This window comes from Kryptolebias marmoratus, linkage group LG7, assembly GCF_001649575.2.
Source record: "Kryptolebias marmoratus isolate JLee-2015 linkage group LG7, ASM164957v2, whole genome shotgun sequence".
Lineage (NCBI taxonomy): Eukaryota > Metazoa > Chordata > Actinopteri > Cyprinodontiformes > Rivulidae > Kryptolebias > Kryptolebias marmoratus.
The window spans coordinates 4,975,177-4,997,663 of record NC_051436.1 but is presented as its reverse complement, the minus strand read 5'-3'; the positions used below and the strand labels follow the sequence as shown (position 1 = coordinate 4,997,663).

The following is a 22,487-nucleotide window of genomic DNA, read 5'->3' as shown; positions in this document are numbered from 1 at the left end:
GAACAACAACATCAGTTTTATTTTCCAGTTTAACGGCACAGAGACAAACATCAGTGCACCAGATGGAGACGGAGCAGTAACTCACATTGTCTCGTCTCTGACTGCTGGAACTGAATACAACTTCACTCTTTTTTCTGTGTTTGAGAACGTTAGAAGCAGCGGAGTCAGCATCACTGCAGCTACTGGTAAATTATATGAGATAAATAACTTTATTATGAGTAACTGCTAAAATGGAGCAAAGTTTACATGAAAGCAGATGAATCCTTACATTCCTTTTTGCTAAACTTATGTTTAGTTATTTTAAAAAAGCAATAGCTAATGGTTATGTATTTACCTTTAATGTATTTTTTCATCAAGCAGAAAGTAAAAAAAATATTTTTTTTGTTTTAATAGATGTAAATGTTATAGAGGGAATGTTTGTTTATCCACATTTTTAAACAGTACTGTTAATAATTTATCCTAACTTCTTTTTTCATGCAAACAAACACCATCTTGCCAAAATTTCATCAATGCACCAAAGGGCCGAGTAAGTATCTGTTCAATTTGTATAAAAGCAGTGTATTATTTTGAAAATGATTAAATAAATAAAAAACAAAAAGCAACATTCAGTTACATTAAAAACTTGTGTAGAAAAACGGCTTTTGTTGCTACTAACACCTTTTATGTAAATGTAATTATAACAACAATTGTCTTATATTATTGCAGATTTTATTAAAAAATTAGAATTAGAAAAATTTTAGAAAATATTAAAATATTTTAGATAACTTTTTATGATTTAATGCATATTTTTATATTTTTTCCTCAGTTTTTCTCATTTTCATATTTACTAATATAAGATTTTTTATTTGGTTCAACAGGTCGTATTATTCATTTCAAAATAAAAATAGAGTCCTTAAAGGAGATGTCCGGATTAAATTTTGAGGATGTGCTGACAGAGGTGAGACTAAATAAAATTCCAACACATTTTTCACATTTTCTGCACCGGTATTTGTCCCTTCTTGACTCAGACATTATAACATCTCTTTTGTTTTCTTTTTTTGTGCTTTTATTTCCAGTACTACAAAAGACTTGGAATCCAACCAGGGATGTACTCTTTCAAGATTACGAAAAAAAACAAAAGATAAGATGAATCGGTCTTTTACTTACTGAAAGCAGGGGTGCCACCAAGGAGGGGTCGGGGGGGGGGGCAATGGTCAGCCCTATAAACTTGACGGGCCCCCATTGGCCCCAATTGGCCAGAATAATCTTGCCCTCCTGCGACCGATGGTTTTGTGTGGTGTGGATTTTTAATTTCTTCTAGCTATATATGCATACTTTATTTAAAAGCTAAATAAATCTTAAAAGCTAGTCTCCCTGAATAAGGACAAAAAATCTAAGTTGATAAAAATAAAATATTGTTGGGTAGAAAACCAATGTCCTCATAGGCTGAGTAGTGGCTCTGTTGTTTTCAACAACTATAATATACGTATATAACTCTTTTAAAGTAGACCTATATCAAATTCCAATTTTCTTGTTTGTTTGCTGCGTTATATAACCTGTATATGACAATATGATAATAAAACTCTTAAGATTTTGTTGTGGATTTTGGTTTTGTGGCACCACTTCATGATTTTCACCCCTGATTGAAAGAAAACATTCAGCCCTCTAAATCCAACAATGTTCTCGACCTCCTCTGATACGTCCCTCAAAGAACATCATGGATTGTTCATGGATGAGTCAATAATTCAAGGGGTGTTTTTTGGCCATTTGGTGAGAAATAGGCGACGAGCATCTCACTGCTCCTGTCTCTTCCTAATTTGTGATTAAAGAGTTACAGATTCAGAATAATGGCCATATTGACTAATTCTTTTAAGCAAAACCTTAAAACTGACAACATGGCTAAAGAAATAGATGACAATGTAATTATAAGCAGAATAAATGATTAATAAAATGTCCACCTGTCTGTACTGATGTGAATTACAGTCTGTGGTGTTAAAAGAAAAAGGGATGCTTTAATACAAGCTGTTTCGACAGTTTATAAAATCTTGTCTGAATTTATATCTGTTTTATAGTCATACTTTTCATTTTTTTTCAGTTTTTCTCAATCAGTGAAGACTTTCAATGACTTGATCCCCTCTCAGATTACTCTGCCTCTAAATGTAGCACCTTTGGTAACCCAAAAGAAAACCCAAGAATGTGGTTTGCCTGGGTATTTCCTGGCTTTCAACTGTCTCATTTCCTTACATACTTATAAAAAAAAACTATTTTAACACAAACTGCAAGAACATTTGATGTTTCTCGGCACATCGGCTTTAAAAAGTGATTTTGTTTTCGTTAAATATAGCAAAGGTAAACTAGAAACCATTTATGTAACATTTAATTAGAGGAGGATACTCATTTAGCTGTCAGTACTTCCTGAGTGTTAACTATGGGTTTAACAGTTTTATCTCCTTTCATCTGGTTCCTAGAATGTATTTGTTATGCAGCAGCATTTCAATGAAAACTTACTCGACTAGTTTGTCTGGTGTGGCAGACAACATTTCAGTGTTTATGGTGTGTTTGTTTTGGAGCTTTTTTCTTCAGCTCACTGTGTAAAATAGTGGATAAAAGTTTGATTTGTATCCTGCCATCCTATCTGTGTACTACAATAAAGTTTTTGAGAAAGAGTTGTTTTATTAGCCTGAAAAACAATTTAAAAATAGGCCTTTGTTTAGCTAATCATTAGCGTGGATGAACACTTTTTTCTCCATCCTCTGTGCTCTATAACCAATCTACAAACTATTGATAAATACTTGACAGAAAATCCTTTCAAAAATGACCAGAATAAATTGAATTAGAATTTTAATATGGTTCCCATTTTAAATGAAGCTCTTCCACATACTGTGTGGAGTCAAAGGGCCTTTTAAATAAATATATTAATGCTGAAATATACTGTAGACCAAATTTAAAGATATGAAAGAGTTCTGTAATTTTTAGCAAAGTTGGTTACAAATAGGAAATGTCTAAGCATTACAGAACCAGGTTAGTTTGGATAGCGTCTTTTCCCTTAAGAAATTAAGTCATTTAAATACTGAATTTTCTGTGTATAGAGGGTATATATGACTGATTTTAACATTTAATTGATGACCTGAATTGTTTAAGTTTTACAAAAATTATAAAACAGAAGAACTGCTTACTTGGTTTTACGTCTGAAATGACGTATTTGTTAATTCAAAATTTCTGCTGTGCCAAGATTTATTCAAACTATTTTGCTTTTTAAATCACTTCTTTTTACATTAAACTTTCTGAGGATGTTTTGAGGGTTCTCTTAAGGCAGTGGTATCCAATTCTGGTCCTGGAGGGCAACTATCCTGCATGTTTTAGGTGTTTTTCTGCTTTGACACACCTGATCTGAATGATTGAGTGATTAACAGGCTTCTGCAGAACCTGAAGACCTGCTGAAGAGCAGAGAAACATCTAAAACCTGCAGGATAGTGGTGCTCCAGGACCAGTATTGGACACCACTGACTCAAGGTCAAAAATTCTCTTAAACAAAATAAAGGTAGAACCTTCTCTCAACCTTTTAACACAACAGACCATTGGCTCAGCTGACAATAACGATCACAGAATGTATTTTTAAGAAATAATCAAATGCACAAAAACTGGCATTGCAAATATATTTGTATATTTTACTCCCATGTAGAAATATTTTCTCAGTCATTTATTGCATATTTAACATTTTAATTTCATCTTATAGGACCTGTAAGTTTAAAATGAGCGTCAGAAAGACATGGAGCAGATGTTTCACACAGATTAGCCAAGAGCCTTGCTGTGCTTCATTGTAAACCAACCTCCTCTTTCCACTGCGGGAAGGTTGGCATGGGTAGAAGTCATACCTGGTTCCTGGTTTCTTCTAACTTGCAACTGGATGAGCTTCCTTGGTTTCCATTATCTGTCAGAGAAACTGTGTTCCTGTCTGGCATGTTTTCTTCTATGTTGGTGGCGTCTTTCTCGGCTTTGGGTGATCACACTTTGTCCAACCTGGGTTCAGCCATCTTCACAGCTCTTTTGGCACCCACAACTCCATTGTCATTAGTGTCCTTATCCTTATTGGACATTGGGAACACATCTCCTGACAAAGAATCCACAAGAACCAGGAGACTCTCTTCTCCTTTTTATCCAAGTAACTTCTGGGTTCAGTTTCCTCCATGTGTACTGATCTCTGCATGATGTACTTTTAGTTGACAGCCCATCTTATCTCTGGTCTCTGAGTCCTACCTTATATAACCCACATATTTGCATCCTTTAGGAAATTGATGGACCTCATGAATTCAAAGCTTATCCAACTCCCTCCTTGTGGTTATCATGCCCCAATGGTCAAGCTTTTCCCTACGGACCACCCTTCCCATTGGTGTTCTTGTCCCTCATTCTTGACCTGGACAAAGACTTCTCCTTCGTTGACTTGTGGGCGCTCCCTCCTCGATGTGGTGCACAAAGATGCAGTTCCACAATCCCACCAAGTTGTCTTAGACTTCTTAGAACTCCTTCTCATACATGTTCAAAGCCTCATCCTTTGAATCCACGGCCTCTTAAGATCTTTTCTCGGTTTTTGTCATATTTTGTCCACTCAAAGCCTCTCATAGCACCTGGAGTCAGGGACGGGTGTTCAGCTACTGGGCGCTGTCACAGACGGTGCTCTCCCCCTCTGTCCAAACAGCAACATGAATAGTTCAGACCAGTTCTCTTGGGTGACTTAAACCAACATCTGAACCTCTGTTTTTATTTTTGAATTATTTAACCTGCAACGTTAAACTACTCTTGCTTTTAGGTTCTCAGTTCATCCAGTCTGGCCTGCACGCTGCTTTTCTTTTAGAGGTATTTTTTCCTAGTTTTTTTAAGGTTTTCTCATTTCATCATGTTCACTCAGTCAAAGAGCACAGAAACACTGTATCAGGACGTAACATCAGCAGGTAAAAAAAATGCCCAAGCAGAAGAATGTGGTTTGGTTGAACAGTTCTCAGGTTACAGGAAACAGCCCGAGTAATTCTAAGCTTACATGAATGCACTTGAACATCATATCTCCATTATCGAAGTGAACAGCAAGAATTTTTTTTTCTTCCTGATTTCTGATTTTAAAACCTTTGTTTGCATGTGAACACCAGAAGTAAATCAGAAACCATTAATGGTCACAGCCTTTATGCACAGAAACACCTGATTGCAGTTTTAAAGTAAAGTTTATAGTCACTTCATTGTTCTTAGATGCAACGGTTAACTTAAAACTTTTTCACTAAATCCTTGGCTGAACTTGTTTGTCTGGTTTGACAAGCATCAGTTTAGAAATTAAAGCTTGTTCATGGTGTGTTTTCTTTTCTTATCTGTTGCTTGCTTTGTTCAACAGAAACTCCACCACATTTGTTTCAACAATAGTAGAGGTCAATTGGTTCTTGTTAAAGAGAAGTGGTCTTGTAATTGCCTGTATTTGTGTTCATCCGTCTGTCTGTTAGCAAAATATGTCATGTACCACTAGCAGGATTTTAATTAAACTTAATTATATTAATTAAATTTTGGATTCAACCCAATTCACAGATAAAGCAAACCCATTAAAGGCTGTTACTCAGATAGTTTTACAGATAATAAATTAAAACTTGTCATGCTAGGAGGCAGGGATTCTGGGAATGCTACTTTCATTACTGTCGTTTGGATTTCTGTGTATTTGCAAAACAGAAAAGGTGGATCTGAAGAAAACAAATGACAAACAACTTAGTTATAACACTAGAAACCTCATAAAGGGAAACACAAAAAACTGTATTTCTGTTTTTAATCATTGGAGCTCCATCAAGACAAAGCTAAATGGCATTTAAAGTTGCAGCTTATCCATTATCTTTCACATACTCTTTTAAAAATCAGTTTTCAATTTTTATTCTGTATTAAAATGTTGAATTAAAATATGTGTAAGAAATTGTGTGAGGAATATGTCTTTTCATGAGAGAGAGGAACAGACCTGCAGGAAATGTTTTTTGTTGTAAAATTTCTTCTTTATTATGCTGATAACCATTTTTAGACGGTATTTTTAGATGAGGATCTGCTTATGGTGCAGTTTTGCACCAGAATACTTTGTTAGTGACATTTTTTAAAGTTTATTGTGCTCTATAAAATGGTAAAATAAGTGTGAGTTATCATAATCTAGACATGGTAGAAATTAACTTTAAAAAAAGCAAAACACTTGAAGACTTAGAAGATTTCATCTTACTTGAGTTTAAGTCTGCATTACTGGAAGAAACGTTGACTTCCTGGATTGTCACTCAATCTTTTGTCTGCTCAGGAACTACAAGAGGATGACAATAACATGAGTGACAGATCTTAGATCTTTGTTATGTTGCACTCAGAGTAAAACAGGTTGGTACACGTGATTCCCGTCTGTGGAAATAATTAAGCCTCCACCCATCAAGAAGAGTTTTAAACTAACTACAATTTCGGTCAATGTCAGACACGACACAGACACAAAACAATGCATGATTGGCTCAGGAACAAGTGCATTCAAATAGAATGAGAAGTAAAATCTGTGCAGTGCTGCATTGAAGAGTTTTTCATCGGTCAGATTAAAGTTAGATTTTTTTTAAAGAAGGTTTATTCATATTACCAAGTTGTGCAACTTTTCTTTAGCTGAACTCATGGACTATTCACTGATCATCTTTGTGCTCACAGGTAAGTTCCTTTTTCTTCAAATCTTCAGAGATTTATTTAAAGCAGATTCAACTTATCTGGGATTTATTGCAATAAAATGTATGCAGGGTTTTGTGCTGTCTTTATAGAATATTTGGGGTTTGTCATAATTAGTTTAGTTTGATTTAGTTTAAAAGTTCATAAGAACAGTGAACATTACATTAATCTAAACAGACGAAAATATATTAAACCCAAGATTTAGCCAATGATTTATTTCCATGTAGTCCCCAAGGTCATTGCTGACAGTAATTTTGACTAAAGGACATGTTTTGGCTCAAAGAAAAGAATCACGTTTTACCTTCCATTCTTTTGCAGTCCTAAATAAAAATATAGATTGACCAAAAGTTGAATTTTCTTTAAGGTATTCTATTCTCTCCTCATGCAGTTGTGAACGATTTCACCTGATCTGAACAAAGTTGGGCAAATATTTTTTATTATAGAGTTGACGTATGATGAACTATTTTAAAAACAAGTAGGACATCTGACTATATGTTTAGAGTATCAAAACTCAAAATCATATCTAGTGAGCATATTACAGTGATTTTTCTGCAAAATGTGATGACTGAGTACTTTAAACGTTTAGTTATAATGTGTTCTAACTGGTTTAAAAGTTGTCTGTCTTGATTAAGACCAACAGGACATGCAACAATAGATCCAAGATGACAATATAATTGCACATAAATACACCATTTTTGCTTCCTTGTTAAGAAATTTTCTGTCTGACGTTAGCTATATTTAATTTTATTGTATTAATTAGTTTCTTGATGTGTTGTTTTTAACCCAAGAATTGGATCCAGAATGGCATTTTACTCTTTAACTTCCTGTACATTGTCAGTTTTTTACCATTAACACAAGTTGTTGGGATAAATCCTTCAGATATACTTCATTTTGAGGCATACAGATTTAAACCAAACTTCAGTTTTGTCTATTATTTAACCCCAGTACAAGCATAGAGGTAATTACCCTGATGGGTTTCACAGAGACCTCTGTAAAACCTCTGACTGGCTTCTAATTGCCTTCTTTTGGATGTGTGCCCTGCTTCTGCTGATTTCTATAGTTGTCTGAGTGGTTTAGTGAGTGATATAACTACCAGCCACCCCGACAGGGTATTTTGTCAAACTGTTTGCAGGTTTTCAGTAACTTAGATTACAAAAATCTCTGTCTAAATCCACTCATTTCAGAGCATCTCTTTATGGACACTGTAAAATAAAACACAGTACCACAAACTTGATTCTGTTTTGTTTCAGGAGCACTGCTTGGTGTCGCCTCTGCCCAAACTCATCAGTACTACTTTGTGAGCACACCGCTGAACTGGACCAGTGCTCAGAGTTTCTGCAGACAGGACTACACTGACCTGGTCACCATAGAAAACACAGCTGATGTTGATGCTGTTATCAACACCTCCTTAACTTACACAGGTGAGTTATTAATAATAAATAATAAAACACACAGTATGGAGGAACAGTGTGAACAACAAACCAACAGGCAACATCAAAGTTTTGTCATGAATACAATTAAACTAATACAGTAAATTAAATAATGCAATGCTTGAGTGACAGCATAATAAATATTTTTAGGCCGATTTGCCTTTGGAAACTTGATTGATTGATTTTTCACTGAACAGGTCTTGTTTGGATCGGTCTCCACGATGACTTTATAAACAGCTGGAAATGGTCCCTAAGTGACAGCAGCTTCTACGGTGAAGGACAGACCACTTTCAGAAACTGGTACCTTAACCAGCCCAACAATTTAAACGGGCAGCAGTACTGTGTCACACTTTTAAGTGGGAGTCCATTTTTTGGCACGTGGGATGATGTTGACTGCAGCTTGGAACGACATTTTGTTTGCTACAATGGTGAGTTTTTATCTAGTAAGAAAACAAGGAATATATCTATATGATTTATTTCAGAAACATCTTTGTGTTTATTGTTAATGTTTGACCTCACTGAACCTAGATCAGGAAATGTAAAATACGTAAATACTCTATCCCTTCGCAATGAATCCATTCTGACACCGTTTATTTATTTTTGCAGGCACAACAAACGGTTCACCATCCTATGTTGTCAGTGGAACATCACTGAATTGGACCGAAGCTCAGAAATTCTGCAGGGAGAATTATGTTGATTTAGCCAGGTACAGTGTACTCTCAGGAACAGTTCTAACAGGATAATAAGATGGATTCTGTTTATTTAAGTAAGTGTTTTAAACCTCCTAACGCCCACAAAACAAAGAGACATAGAGACGCTCTTTTAACTTCGGGTCAATTTGACCCGAAAGCTGCAGGAGAGTTAAACACTCGAGACATGAACAAAAAGTTTTGTTTTTAGTTTTAATCCTCTTTTTTTTTTTTTTACTGTTTTATTGTTTAGCTTACTATTTTTTCCCTTTATTGCATTTATTGTTCACCTATTATTCATTTTTTTCAAGTATTTTTTTTGTTTCTATTCTACTTGAAACTAATTAAGGCACATTGTGGCACTAATTTCTTGAGTTCCTAAATGATAAAAGCTGTTTTTTGTGTCTCAAGCATGATGTTTGTTGTCTCTTTTTCTCTCACAGTGTAAGAAATCAAACAGATAATACGATCATTGCCAACCTCGCAGCTGGCGATTTTGTGTGGATCGGTTTGTCTCGCCAAAAGGTTTGGTCTGATGGGAGCAATTCTTCGTTTCAATTCTGGGTAAACGGTCAGCCGAACTCTGGTCCAGAGCAGTGTGTTGCTGCAGCAATGAATGACTCAGGAAGATGGTCAGATGAGGACTGCGCTCTCAGTTTACCGTTCATCTGTTATGCACCAAGTAACCCATTTAATTTATTATCAGCAAATATTTATTTCCAATTGAACAGTTCTGCATGTAAAAGACCTTAAACCTTGTTATTCTCAAATATCAAAGTGAGAATGAAATGGGAAGAATGAAACAAAAGTTCTTCTGCAAGGGGAAATGGTCAATAGATGATGATGAGCCATATGTTCTGACTTACTGTGTTTATCTTTTCCATGTCTTACCTGAATTAGTGGTGACATCTTCAACCTGTGTGGAGACTGGTTGTCCTTCAGGCATGGAGTGCCTCAGTAATAACGCAGTTGTTCAATGCATCGACCCCTGTGACAACTACACTGTACTGAATGATGACTGGCGTTCAGTAAATAACACCAACAATACCACCCTGCACTGTGACCAGCACATTAACTGGGAAGGCTGGTATCGCTTGTATCTGGGGCAATCCAGTGCTCAAATTCCAGAGCAGTGTATTGAAGAACAAAGGTGTGGAACCCACCATCCTCTGTGGATAAATGGATCTCATCCAACACAGACAAATGAAATAGTAACTCGCACCGTGTGTAATGCCTGGGTTGGAAGCTGCTGCTATTTTACTTCACACACCATCCAGGTCAAACTCTGCTATGGTTACTACTACGTCTACAAACTTGCACAGCCGTCCACATGTTCTCTCGCATACTGTACAGGTATTGTTCCTTTTCTGATATATAATCTAATTCATCAATAATCAAATTGTTTCCTCTTATCTGATGGAGACAATAGAAACTGTGCAAATAAATTAAAATAGAGTAAGATAAAATAACCTTCTCTTTGTCTTTGAGCCGGGAAATTTCCAAATCCTGATTTAACAATTTTGTCTTAAACTGTGCAGCACTGATCAACTTTGTAAACAGAAAATAGTGAAGCTAATCTTGAGCACACTTTTGAAAGTGGTTAGATGCAGTAGTTTAATACATAAAAAGTACATATTGGTACTGTTAAAATTAAGCAATTTAAACATGCCAAAAAATATGCCAAATAGTAAAAGGTATCTATCTAGGGAAACCAGCAGATTGTGTTTAATCTTCATTTTGTCAGAATCCCCTATCTTCATCAAGCAGTTAGGCAACAGTAGAAAGGAACAACTCCATTATCACAGGAAGAAACCTCCAGCAGAACCAGGCTTAGATGAGCATCCATGGGGTTTGAGAGGACAGCAAAGAGACAGACAAACACAGAATGACAGGTCCAGCTGTAGCTTCTATGGGAAGAAAAACAAACACAAACTCAGATTAATGGCAACAATATTTGGATGGTGAGTAAAGCGAGTAAAGACAGCAGAGTGAGGAAATGTGGTCAGTTTGTCCTCCAGCAGTCTAAGCTTATAGCAGACTAAGGGATAGCTCAGGAAACCCAAGCCAAGTCTATTTTTGGAAACTTTAAGAACAACAAGTAAACCTCCTGTCTGAGAGCTAAATACTGTGTTAGGAAAATATGGAATAATGAGAACATTAATGTAAGATAGAGCCTGGTTGTTGAAAGCTTTGTTTGTTAGAAGTAAAATTTAAAATTCTAGGAGAGTAAAATAATATTGTTATTGATGTCAAAACATTCTCTCCCTCTTTGTCTCAGAGCCTCGTAATGCAGAAGACTTCAGAGCATCAGGACAGAATGAGACCAGCATCACTTTGCAGTGGAATAAAGTGAAGAACAACAACATCAGCTTTATTCTTCAGTTTAACGGCACAGAGACAAACATCAGTGCACCAGATGGAGACGGAGCAGTAACTCACACAGTCTCATCTCTCACTGCTGGAACTAAATACACCTTCACTCTCATTTATGTGTATAATGATGTCAGAAGCAATATAATACAGCTTACAGCTGTCACTGGTAAGATATTTTACTTTAAGTGTATGCCATATGATGGTATATAAAATAATACCAATCTAACTTTTAAAATTTTTGGAAAGAATTCAGCTGAAAAGTTTTATTAAAATGTTGTCAGATTCTACCTGCCTGAAGGAGGGTAACTCTAATTTTTAGCTGCTGTTGAAAAGCAACAACAAGCTCTTAAGCTAAAGCCTTAAATAAACAGCAGTAAAAACTTAATGATCTTTATATAATAGGAGTTCTTAGAAGTTGATACAAAATTGAATAGATGGTGAAAATAAAAATATGCCTTTTCAATCATTTTGTTGTTTTCTTGATGAAGTTGCTCACTGCTTTTTCCATCTCAGCTCCTAAAAACACAGACAGCTTCAGTTCATTGAGACAAAATGAGACCAGCATCACTCTGCAGTGGAACAAAGTGAACAACAACATCAGTTTTATTTTCCAGTTTAACGGCACAGAGACAAACATCAGTGCACCAGATGGAGACGGAGCAGTAACTCACATTGTCTCGTCTCTGACTGCTGGAACTGAATACAACTTCACTCTTTTTTCTGTGTTTGAGAACGTTAGAAGCAGCGGAGTCAGCATCACTGCAGCTACTGGTAAATTATATGAGATAAATAACTTTATTATGAGTAACTGCTAAAATGGAGCAAAGTTTACATGAAAGCAGATGAATCCTTACATTCCTTTTTGCTAAACTTATGTTTAGTTATTTTAAAAAAGCAATAGCTAATGGTTATGTATTTACCTTTAATGTATTTTTTCATCAAGCAGAAAGTAAAAAAAATATTTTTTTTGTTTTAATAGATGTAAATGTTATAGAGGGAATGTTTGTTTATCCACATTTTTAAACAGTACTGTTAATAATTTATCCTAACTTCTTTTTTCATGCAAACAAACACCATCTTGCCAAAATTTCATCAATGCACCAAAGGGCCGAGTAAGTATCTGTTCAATTTGTATAAAAGCAGTGTATTATTTTGAAAATGATTAAATAAATAAAAAACAAAAAGCAACATTCAGTTACATTAAAAACTTGTGTAGAAAAACGGCTTTTGTTGCTACTAACACCTTTTATGTAAATGTAATTATAACAACAATTGTCTTATATTATTGCAGATTTTATTAAAAAATTAGAATTAGAAAAATTTTAGAAAATATTAAAATATTTTAGATAACTTTTTATGATTTAATGCATATTTTTATATTTTTTCCTCAGTTTTTCTCATTTTCATATTTACTAATATAAGATTTTTTATTTGGTTCAACAGGTCGTATTATTCATTTCAAAATAAAAATAGAGTCCTTAAAGGAGATGTCCGGATTAAATTTTGAGGATGTGCTGACAGAGGTGAGACTAAATAAAATTCCAACACATTTTTCACATTTTCTGCACCGGTATTTGTCCCTTCTTGACTCAGACATTATAACATCTCTTTTGTTTTCTTTTTTTGTGCTTTTATTTCCAGTACTACAAAAGACTTGGAATCCAACCAGGGATGTACTCTTTCAAGATTACGAAAAAAAACAAAAGATAAGATGAATCGGTCTTTTACTTACTGAAAGCAGGGGTGCCACCAAGGAGGGGTCGGGGGGGGGGGCAATGGTCAGCCCTATAAACTTGACGGGCCCCCATTGGCCCCAATTGGCCAGAATAATCTTGCCCTCCTGCGACCGATGGTTTTGTGTGGTGTGGATTTTTAATTTCTTCTAGCTATATATGCATACTTTATTTAAAAGCTAAATAAATCTTAAAAGCTAGTCTCCCTGAATAAGGACAAAAAATCTAAGTTGATAAAAATAAAATATTGTTGGGTAGAAAACCAATGTCCTCATAGGCTGAGTAGTGGCTCTGTTGTTTTCAACAACTATAATATACGTATATAACTCTTTTAAAGTAGACCTATATCAAATTCCAATTTTCTTGTTTGTTTGCTGCGTTATATAACCTGTATATGACAATATGATAATAAAACTCTTAAGATTTTGTTGTGGATTTTGGTTTTGTGGCACCACTTCATGATTTTCACCCCTGATTGAAAGAAAACATTCAGCCCTCTAAATCCAACAATGTTCTCGACCTCCTCTGATACGTCCCTCAAAGAACATCATGGATTGTTCATGGATGAGTCAATAATTCAAGGGGTGTTTTTTGGCCATTTGGTGAGAAATAGGCGACGAGCATCTCACTGCTCCTGTCTCTTCCTAATTTGTGATTAAAGAGTTACAGATTCAGAATAATGGCCATATTGACTAATTCTTTTAAGCAAAACCTTAAAACTGACAACATGGCTAAAGAAATAGATGACAATGTAATTATAAGCAGAATAAATGATTAATAAAATGTCCACCTGTCTGTACTGATGTGAATTACAGTCTGTGGTGTTAAAAGAAAAAGGGATGCTTTAATACAAGCTGTTTCGACAGTTTATAAAATCTTGTCTGAATTTATATCTGTTTTATAGTCATACTTTTCATTTTTTTTCAGTTTTTCTCAATCAGTGAAGACTTTCAATGACTTGATCCCCTCTCAGATTACTCTGCCTCTAAATGTAGCACCTTTGGTAACCCAAAAGAAAACCCAAGAATGTGGTTTGCCTGGGTATTTCCTGGCTTTCAACTGTCTCATTTCCTTACATACTTATAAAAAAAAACTATTTTAACACAAACTGCAAGAACATTTGATGTTTCTCGGCACATCGGCTTTAAAAAGTGATTTTGTTTTCGTTAAATATAGCAAAGGTAAACTAGAAACCATTTATGTAACATTTAATTAGAGGAGGATACTCATTTAGCTGTCAGTACTTCCTGAGTGTTAACTATGGGTTTAACAGTTTTATCTCCTTTCATCTGGTTCCTAGAATGTATTTGTTATGCAGCAGCATTTCAATGAAAACTTACTCGACTAGTTTGTCTGGTGTGGCAGACAACATTTCAGTGTTTATGGTGTGTTTGTTTTGGAGCTTTTTTCTTCAGCTCACTGTGTAAAATAGTGGATAAAAGTTTGATTTGTATCCTGCCATCCTATCTGTGTACTACAATAAAGTTTTTGAGAAAGAGTTGTTTTATTAGCCTGAAAAACAATTTAAAAATAGGCCTTTGTTTAGCTAATCATTAGCGTGGATGAACACTTTTTTCTCCATCCTCTGTGCTCTATAACCAATCTACAAACTATTGATAAATACTTGACAGAAAATCCTTTCAAAAATGACCAGAATAAATTGAATTAGAATTTTAATATGGTTCCCATTTTAAATGAAGCTCTTCCACATACTGTGTGGAGTCAAAGGGCCTTTTAAATAAATATATTAATGCTGAAATATACTGTAGACCAAATTTAAAGATATGAAAGAGTTCTGTAATTTTTAGCAAAGTTGGTTACAAATAGGAAATGTCTAAGCATTACAGAACCAGGTTAGTTTGGATAGCGTCTTTTCCCTTAAGAAATTAAGTCATTTAAATACTGAATTTTCTGTGTATAGAGGGTATATATGACTGATTTTAACATTTAATTGATGACCTGAATTGTTTAAGTTTTACAAAAATTATAAAACAGAAGAACTGCTTACTTGGTTTTACGTCTGAAATGACGTATTTGTTAATTCAAAATTTCTGCTGTGCCAAGATTTATTCAAACTATTTTGCTTTTTAAATCACTTCTTTTTACATTAAACTTTCTGAGGATGTTTTGAGGGTTCTCTTAAGGCAGTGGTATCCAATTCTGGTCCTGGAGGGCAACTATCCTGCATGTTTTAGGTGTTTTTCTGCTTTGACACACCTGATCTGAATGATTGAGTGATTAACAGGCTTCTGCAGAACCTGAAGACCTGCTGAAGAGCAGAGAAACATCTAAAACCTGCAGGATAGTGGTGCTCCAGGACCAGTATTGGACACCACTGACTCAAGGTCAAAAATTCTCTTAAACAAAATAAAGGTAGAACCTTCTCTCAACCTTTTAACACAACAGACCATTGGCTCAGCTGACAATAACGATCACAGAATGTATTTTTAAGAAATAATCAAATGCACAAAAACTGGCATTGCAAATATATTTGTATATTTTACTCCCATGTAGAAATATTTTCTCAGTCATTTATTGCATATTTAACATTTTAATTTCATCTTATAGGACCTGTAAGTTTAAAATGAGCGTCAGAAAGACATGGAGCAGATGTTTCACACAGATTAGCCAAGAGCCTTGCTGTGCTTCATTGTAAACCAACCTCCTCTTTCCACTGCGGGAAGGTTGGCATGGGTAGAAGTCATACCTGGTTCCTGGTTTCTTCTAACTTGCAACTGGATGAGCTTCCTTGGTTTCCATTATCTGTCAGAGAAACTGTGTTCCTGTCTGGCATGTTTTCTTCTATGTTGGTGGCGTCTTTCTCGGCTTTGGGTGATCACACTTTGTCCAACCTGGGTTCAGCCATCTTCACAGCTCTTTTGGCACCCACAACTCCATTGTCATTAGTGTCCTTATCCTTATTGGACATTGGGAACACATCTCCTGACAAAGAATCCACAAGAACCAGGAGACTCTCTTCTCCTTTTTATCCAAGTAACTTCTGGGTTCAGTTTCCTCCATGTGTACTGATCTCTGCATGATGTACTTTTAGTTGACAGCCCATCTTATCTCTGGTCTCTGAGTCCTACCTTATATAACCCACATATTTGCATCCTTTAGGAAATTGATGGACCTCATGAATTCAAAGCTTATCCAACTCCCTCCTTGTGGTTATCATGCCCCAATGGTCAAGCTTTTCCCTACGGACCACCCTTCCCATTGGTGTTCTTGTCCCTCATTCTTGACCTGGACAAAGACTTCTCCTTCGTTGACTTGTGGGCGCTCCCTCCTCGATGTGGTGCACAAAGATGCAGTTCCACAATCCCACCAAGTTGTCTTAGACTTCTTAGAACTCCTTCTCATACATGTTCAAAGCCTCATCCTTTGAATCCACGGCCTCTTAAGATCTTTTCTCGGTTTTTGTCATATTTTGTCCACTCAAAGCCTCTCATAGCACCTGGAGTCAGGGACGGGTGTTCAGCTACTGGGCGCTGTCACAGACGGTGCTCTCCCCCTCTGTCCAAACAGCAACATGAATAGTTCAGACCAGTTCTCTTGGGTGACTTAAACCAACATCTGAACCTCTGTTTTTATTTTTGAATTATTTAACCTGCAACGTTAAACTACTCTTGCTTTTAGGTTCTCAGTTCATCCAGTCTGGCCTGCACGCTGCTTTTCTTTTAGAGGTATTTTTTCCTAGTTTTTTTAAGGTTTTCTCATTTCATCATGTTCACTCAGTCAAAGAGCACAGAAACACTGTATCAGGACGTAACATCAGCAGGTAAAAAAAATGCCCAAGCAGAAGAATGTGGTTTGGTTGAACAGTTCTCAGGTTACAGGAAACAGCCCGAGTAATTCTAAGCTTACATGAATGCACTTGAACATCATATCTCCATTATCGAAGTGAACAGCAAGAATTTTTTTTTCTTCCTGATTTCTGATTTTAAAACCTTTGTTTGCATGTGAACACCAGAAGTAAATCAGAAACCATTAATGGTCACAGCCTTTATGCACAGAAACACCTGATTGCAGTTTTAAAGTAAAGTTTATAGTCACTTCATTGTTCTTAGATGCAACGGTTAACTTAAAACTTTTTCACTAAATCCTTGGCTGAACTTGTTTGTCTGGTTTGACAAGCATCAGTTTAGAAATTAAAGCTTGTTCATGGTGTGTTTTCTTTTCTTATCTGTTGCTTGCTTTGTTCAACAGAAACTCCACCACATTTGTTTCAACAATAGTAGAGGTCAATTGGTTCTTGTTAAAGAGAAGTGGTCTTGTAATTGCCTGTATTTGTGTTCATCCGTCTGTCTGTTAGCAAAATATGTCATGTACCACTAGCAGGATTTTAATTAAACTTAATTATATTAATTAAATTTTGGATTCAACCCAATTCACAGATAAAGCAAACCCATTAAAGGCTGTTACTCAGATAGTTTTACAGATAATAAATTAAAACTTGTCATGCTAGGAGGCAGGGATTCTGGGAATGCTACTTTCATTACTGTCGTTTGGATTTCTGTGTATTTGCAAAACAGAAAAGGTGGATCTGAAGAAAACAAATGACAAACAACTTAGTTATAACACTAGAAACCTCATAAAGGGAAACACAAAAAACTGTATTTCTGTTTTTAATCATTGGAGCTCCATCAAGACAAAGCTAAATGGCATTTAAAGTTGCAGCTTATCCATTATCTTTCACATACTCTTTTAAAAATCAGTTTTCAATTTTTATTCTGTATTAAAATGTTGAATTAAAATATGTGTAAGAAATTGTGTGAGGAATATGTCTTTTCATGAGAGAGAGGAACAGACCTGCAGGAAATGTTTTTTGTTGTAAAATTTCTTCTTTATTATGCTGATAACCATTTTTAGACGGTATTTTTAGATGAGGATCTGCTTATGGTGCAGTTTTGCACCAGAATACTTTGTTAGTGACATTTTTTAAAGTTTATTGTGCTCTATAAAATGGTAAAATAAGTGTGAGTTATCATAATCTAGACATGGTAGAAATTAACTTTAAAAAAAGCAAAACACTTGAAGACTTAGAAGATTTCATCTTACTTGAGTTTAAGTCTGCATTACTGGAAGAAACGTTGACTTCCTGGATTGTCACTCAATCTTTTGTCTGCTCAGGAACTACAAGAGGATGACAATAACATGAGTGACAGATCTTAGATCTTTGTTATGTTGCACTCAGAGTAAAACAGGTTGGTACACGTGATTCCCGTCTGTGGAAATAATTAAGCCTCCACCCATCAAGAAGAGTTTTAAACTAACTACAATTTCGGTCAATGTCAGACACGACACAGACACAAAACAATGCATGATTGGCTCAGGAACAAGTGCATTCAAATAGAATGAGAAGTAAAATCTGTGCAGTGCTGCATTGAAGAGTTTTTCATCGGTCAGATTAAAGTTAGATTTTTTTTAAAGAAGGTTTATTCATATTACCAAGTTGTGCAACTTTTCTTTAGCTGAACTCATGGACTATTCACTGATCATCTTTGTGCTCACAGGTAAGTTCCTTTTTCTTCAAATCTTCAGAGATTTATTTAAAGCAGATTCAACTTATCTGGGATTTATTGCAATAAAATGTATGCAGGGTTTTGTGCTGTCTTTATAGAATATTTGGGGTTTGTCATAATTAGTTTAGTTTGATTTAGTTTAAAAGTTCATAAGAACAGTGAACATTACATTAATCTAAACAGACGAAAATATATTAAACCCAAGATTTAGCCAATGATTTATTTCCATGTAGTCCCCAAGGTCATTGCTGACAGTAATTTTGACTAAAGGACATGTTTTGGCTCAAAGAAAAGAATCACGTTTTACCTTCCATTCTTTTGCAGTCCTAAATAAAAATATAGATTGACCAAAAGTTGAATTTTCTTTAAGGTATTCTATTCTCTCCTCATGCAGTTGTGAACGATTTCACCTGATCTGAACAAAGTTGGGCAAATATTTTTTATTATAGAGTTGACGTATGATGAACTATTTTAAAAACAAGTAGGACATCTGACTATATGTTTAGAGTATCAAAACTCAAAATCATATCTAGTGAGCATATTACAGTGATTTTTCTGCAAAATGTGATGACTGAGTACTTTAAACGTTTAGTTATAATGTGTTCTAACTGGTTTAAAAGTTGTCTGTCTTGATTAAGACCAACAGGACATGCAACAATAGATCCAAGATGACAATATAATTGCACATAAATACACCATTTTTGCTTCCTTGTTAAGAAATTTTCTGTCTGACGTTAGCTATATTTAATTTTATTGTATTAATTAGTTTCTTGATGTGTTGTTTTTAACCCAAGAATTGGATCCAGAATGGCATTTTACTCTTTAACTTCCTGTACATTGTCAGTTTTTTACCATTAACACAAGTTGTTGGGATAAATCCTTCAGATATACTTCATTTTGAGGCATACAGATTTAAACCAAACTTCAGTTTTGTCTATTATTTAACCCCAGTACAAGCATAGAGGTAATTACCCTGATGGGTTTCACAGAGACCTCTGTAAAACCTCTGACTGGCTTCTAATTGCCTTCTTTTGGATGTGTGCCCTGCTTCTGCTGATTTCTATAGTTGTCTGAGTGGTTTAGTGAGTGATATAACTACCAGCCACCCCGACAGGGTATTTTGTCAAACTGTTTGCAGGTTTTCAGTAACTTAGATTACAAAAATCTCTGTCTAAATCCACTCATTTCAGAGCATCTCTTTATGGACACTGTAAAATAAAACACAGTACCACAAACTTGATTCTGTTTTGTTTCAGGAGCACTGCTTGGTGTCGCCTCTGCCCAAACTCATCAGTACTACTTTGTGAGCACACCGCTGAACTGGACCNTGTCATGGTTTTTGTAAGTTTCTTGGCCCACATACAGAGACTGCTCAAGACGCGACTCAGATCTACACAGGTTTAATAGTTCAACAAAAAAACAAGATCAGTCTCCTTAGAGGAAAACCCCAGTGAAGGGCAAAAACTTAAAGCGCCAGATAAGCCTCTGGGTTCGAAGTAGCACAGATGAATCCCTCAGATTCTCGGTGGAGAGCGGACAGGCAAGGCAGGCGAACGGCCATGGCTGGACTCACTTCCAGGAGCGAATTACATTCGGAGTGGAAACCAGAATCGGCTAGGCTGGCGTCTTGCAGAGCTCAGGATCTCTGGAAACAAAGAAACGGAAACACAAAGGTAAGTTCCTCTCTCAGGCACAGCAGCATTTAAACAGGATCTGCAAAGGCAAGGCTTGGGCTCAGGTTACCACGTATGGTCAACAACCAGGCGCTGAATGGATGTCAACCTGCTCCTTAAATGCCACCATTGATGAGCCCCAACTGGTCCCAGGTGTGTCTGATCAGCAGCTCCCTACTCTACCCGGACTCCTGGCGCCACCTCCTGGGAGTAACAAAAGAAACCTGGCTCCACCAACCCCAACAATAGTAACTCGCACCGTGTGTAATGCCTGGGTTGGAAGCTGCTGCTATTTTACTTCACACACCATCCAGGTCAAACTCTGCTATGGTTACTACTACGTCTACAGACTTGCACAGCCGTCCACATGTTATCTTGCATATTGTGCAGGTATTGTTCCTTTTCTGATATATAATCAAATTCATCAATAATCAAATTGTTTCTGCTCATCTGGTGGTAACAATAGAAACTAAAGTAAAGTGAGTAAAGACAGCAGAGTGAGGAAATGTGTTTAGTTTGTCCTCCAGCAGTCTAAGCTTATAGCAGATTAAGGGATAGTTCAGGAAACCCAAGCCAAGTCTATTTTTGGAAACTGCAGGAACCACAAATAAACCTGCTGTCTGAGAGCAAAGTGCTCTGTTAAGAAAATATGGCGCAATGAGAACATTAATGTAAGATAAAGTTTGGTTGTTTAGAGCTTTGTTTTTTTGAAGTAAGATTTTAAATTCTAGGAGAGTCAAATAATATTGGTATTAATGTCAAAACAAAACATTCTCTCCCTCTTTTTTGTCTCAGCTCCTCATAATGCAGAAGACTTCAGAGCATCAGGACAGAATGAGACCAGCATCACTTTGCAGTGGAATAAACTGAACAACATCAGCAGCTTTATTTTCCAGTTTAACGGCACAGAGACAAACATCAGTGCACCAGATGGACCCGGAGTAATAACTCACACAGTCTCATCTCTCACTGCTGGAACTAAATACACCTTCACTCTCATTTATGTATCTCATGGTGTCAGAAGCAATATAATACAGCTTACAGCTATCACTGGTAAAACATTATTAAAATTATTTTTTGTAAAGATTTGTGATTTACTGGTACTGCTTTATGACCTCATGTAAAGACATTAGCTTTCAGGTTTATAAAGCAGACAAACATAACTAATACATAATGCATCCCAGTACTTATTACGACTACCTAAATTAAACAGTGTAAACTTATTTTATTGCTCTCCTTTTGTTTCAGCTCCATCAAACCCCGAAAGCTTGAAACCTTTGAATCAAACTGAGACCAGCATCACGCTGCAGTGGAACAAAGCGAACAACACCAACTTTGTCCTCGAGTTGACTGGTTCAGAGACAAGCATCACCGCTCCAGATGGAGACGGAGCAGTAACTCACACAGTTTCGTCTCTCACTGCTGGAAGTAAATACACCTTCACGCTCTTCTCTGTGTTTGAGAACATCAGAAGCAGTGGAGTCAGCATCACTGCAGCTACTGGTAGGATAAATCACTTTCATATTATGAAGAAAATCATCCTAAAAAAAATCATTTTTAATGTAAATTGCAAACTTAGGAAACCTGAGAGAGAAATTCAAATGCCTGATCATAACATCGGTTTGAAGTGATTCTTTAAAAGCCAGACAGCTCCCTTAATGGTTATGTTATGAGATGATGAGAGATATTTTAGACTAAACAGTGTATATTAAAAAAGAACAGTGATTTAATTTTCTATTGGCAGCAGAGTGGCATAACTGAACAAAGAAAAAGATAAATGCTGCCACCTCCTGGACTGAAGGAGGTTGAAGGTCTCTGTGTCACAGGCATGAATTCAAATAGTCGACTCCAAGCCTGTAGTTAGAGCTGGAGCCATTACAGTGTCCCCACAGGACAGTCCCAGTGATGTTTTAAGTCCTGTCCCTCCATGTAAACATCTGAGACTTTGCTCTTGGTAAAATCTTTTTTTTTAACTCAATTTTTCTCAGCTGTTGACTCTTGTTGATTCATGTAGGTCTTACCTTGTTGCTGCATGATCAAATATTAATTTCGCTAAAATATTTTGCTGTAATTAGTTATTTTATGTTTAAAAGAAGCTCATGCAACACCATGATTGTGTACGGGGGATTAGACAGGACACACATCACTAGTGCACAGACTCTGGTTACAAAAACACAACATGGCAGCTTCTATGAACCAGGTCCTGCTGGCTGCAGCTCCCAGCAAATCAATCAATCAATCAAATTTTATTTGTATAGCACATTTCAGCAGCAAGGCATTTCAAGGTGCTTTACATAATTAAAAAACAAAATAAAAACAGCATGTGACAATGAATAAACAGTAAGAAAGAGACAAACATCAAAAACCCGCACTCTAACCCTAATTT

At 36.0% G+C, this 22,487-nt stretch overlaps 1 protein-coding gene and 1 long non-coding RNA gene across 4 annotated transcripts in view; one reads left to right on the top strand and one right to left on the bottom strand.

The window, feature by feature from the left end:
- Positions 1-22,487, top strand: part of LOC108242854 — a 36,635-nt gene that overhangs the window by 11,866 nt on the left and 2,282 nt on the right. The window contains exons 1-8 of one of the 3 annotated variants that reach the window (XM_037976559.1): positions 6,421-6,663; positions 7,929-8,099; positions 8,306-8,536; positions 8,715-8,814; positions 9,241-9,479; positions 9,698-10,150; positions 20,897-21,154; positions 21,350-21,604. In XM_037976559.1, the coding sequence (XP_037832487.1) occupies positions 6,630-6,663; positions 7,929-8,099; positions 8,306-8,536; positions 8,715-8,814; positions 9,241-9,479; positions 9,698-10,150; positions 20,897-21,154; positions 21,350-21,604 (1,741 nt within the window). In that variant the 5' untranslated portion in view covers positions 6,421-6,629. Of the gene's footprint in view, positions 1-6,420; positions 6,664-7,928; positions 8,100-8,305; positions 8,537-8,714; positions 8,815-9,240; positions 9,480-9,697; positions 10,151-20,896; positions 21,155-21,349; positions 21,605-22,487 lie in introns of those variants that run through there. The other 2 variants (XM_037976557.1, XM_037976558.1) reach the window with 2 other exon arrangements.
- Positions 19,813-20,396, bottom strand: LOC119617193. Its single transcript, XR_005233409.1, has 2 exons — positions 20,172-20,396; positions 19,813-20,073 (listed from the first exon to the last, which is right to left on the bottom strand). It is a non-coding gene; the product is annotated as an uncharacterized LOC119617193 (long non-coding RNA).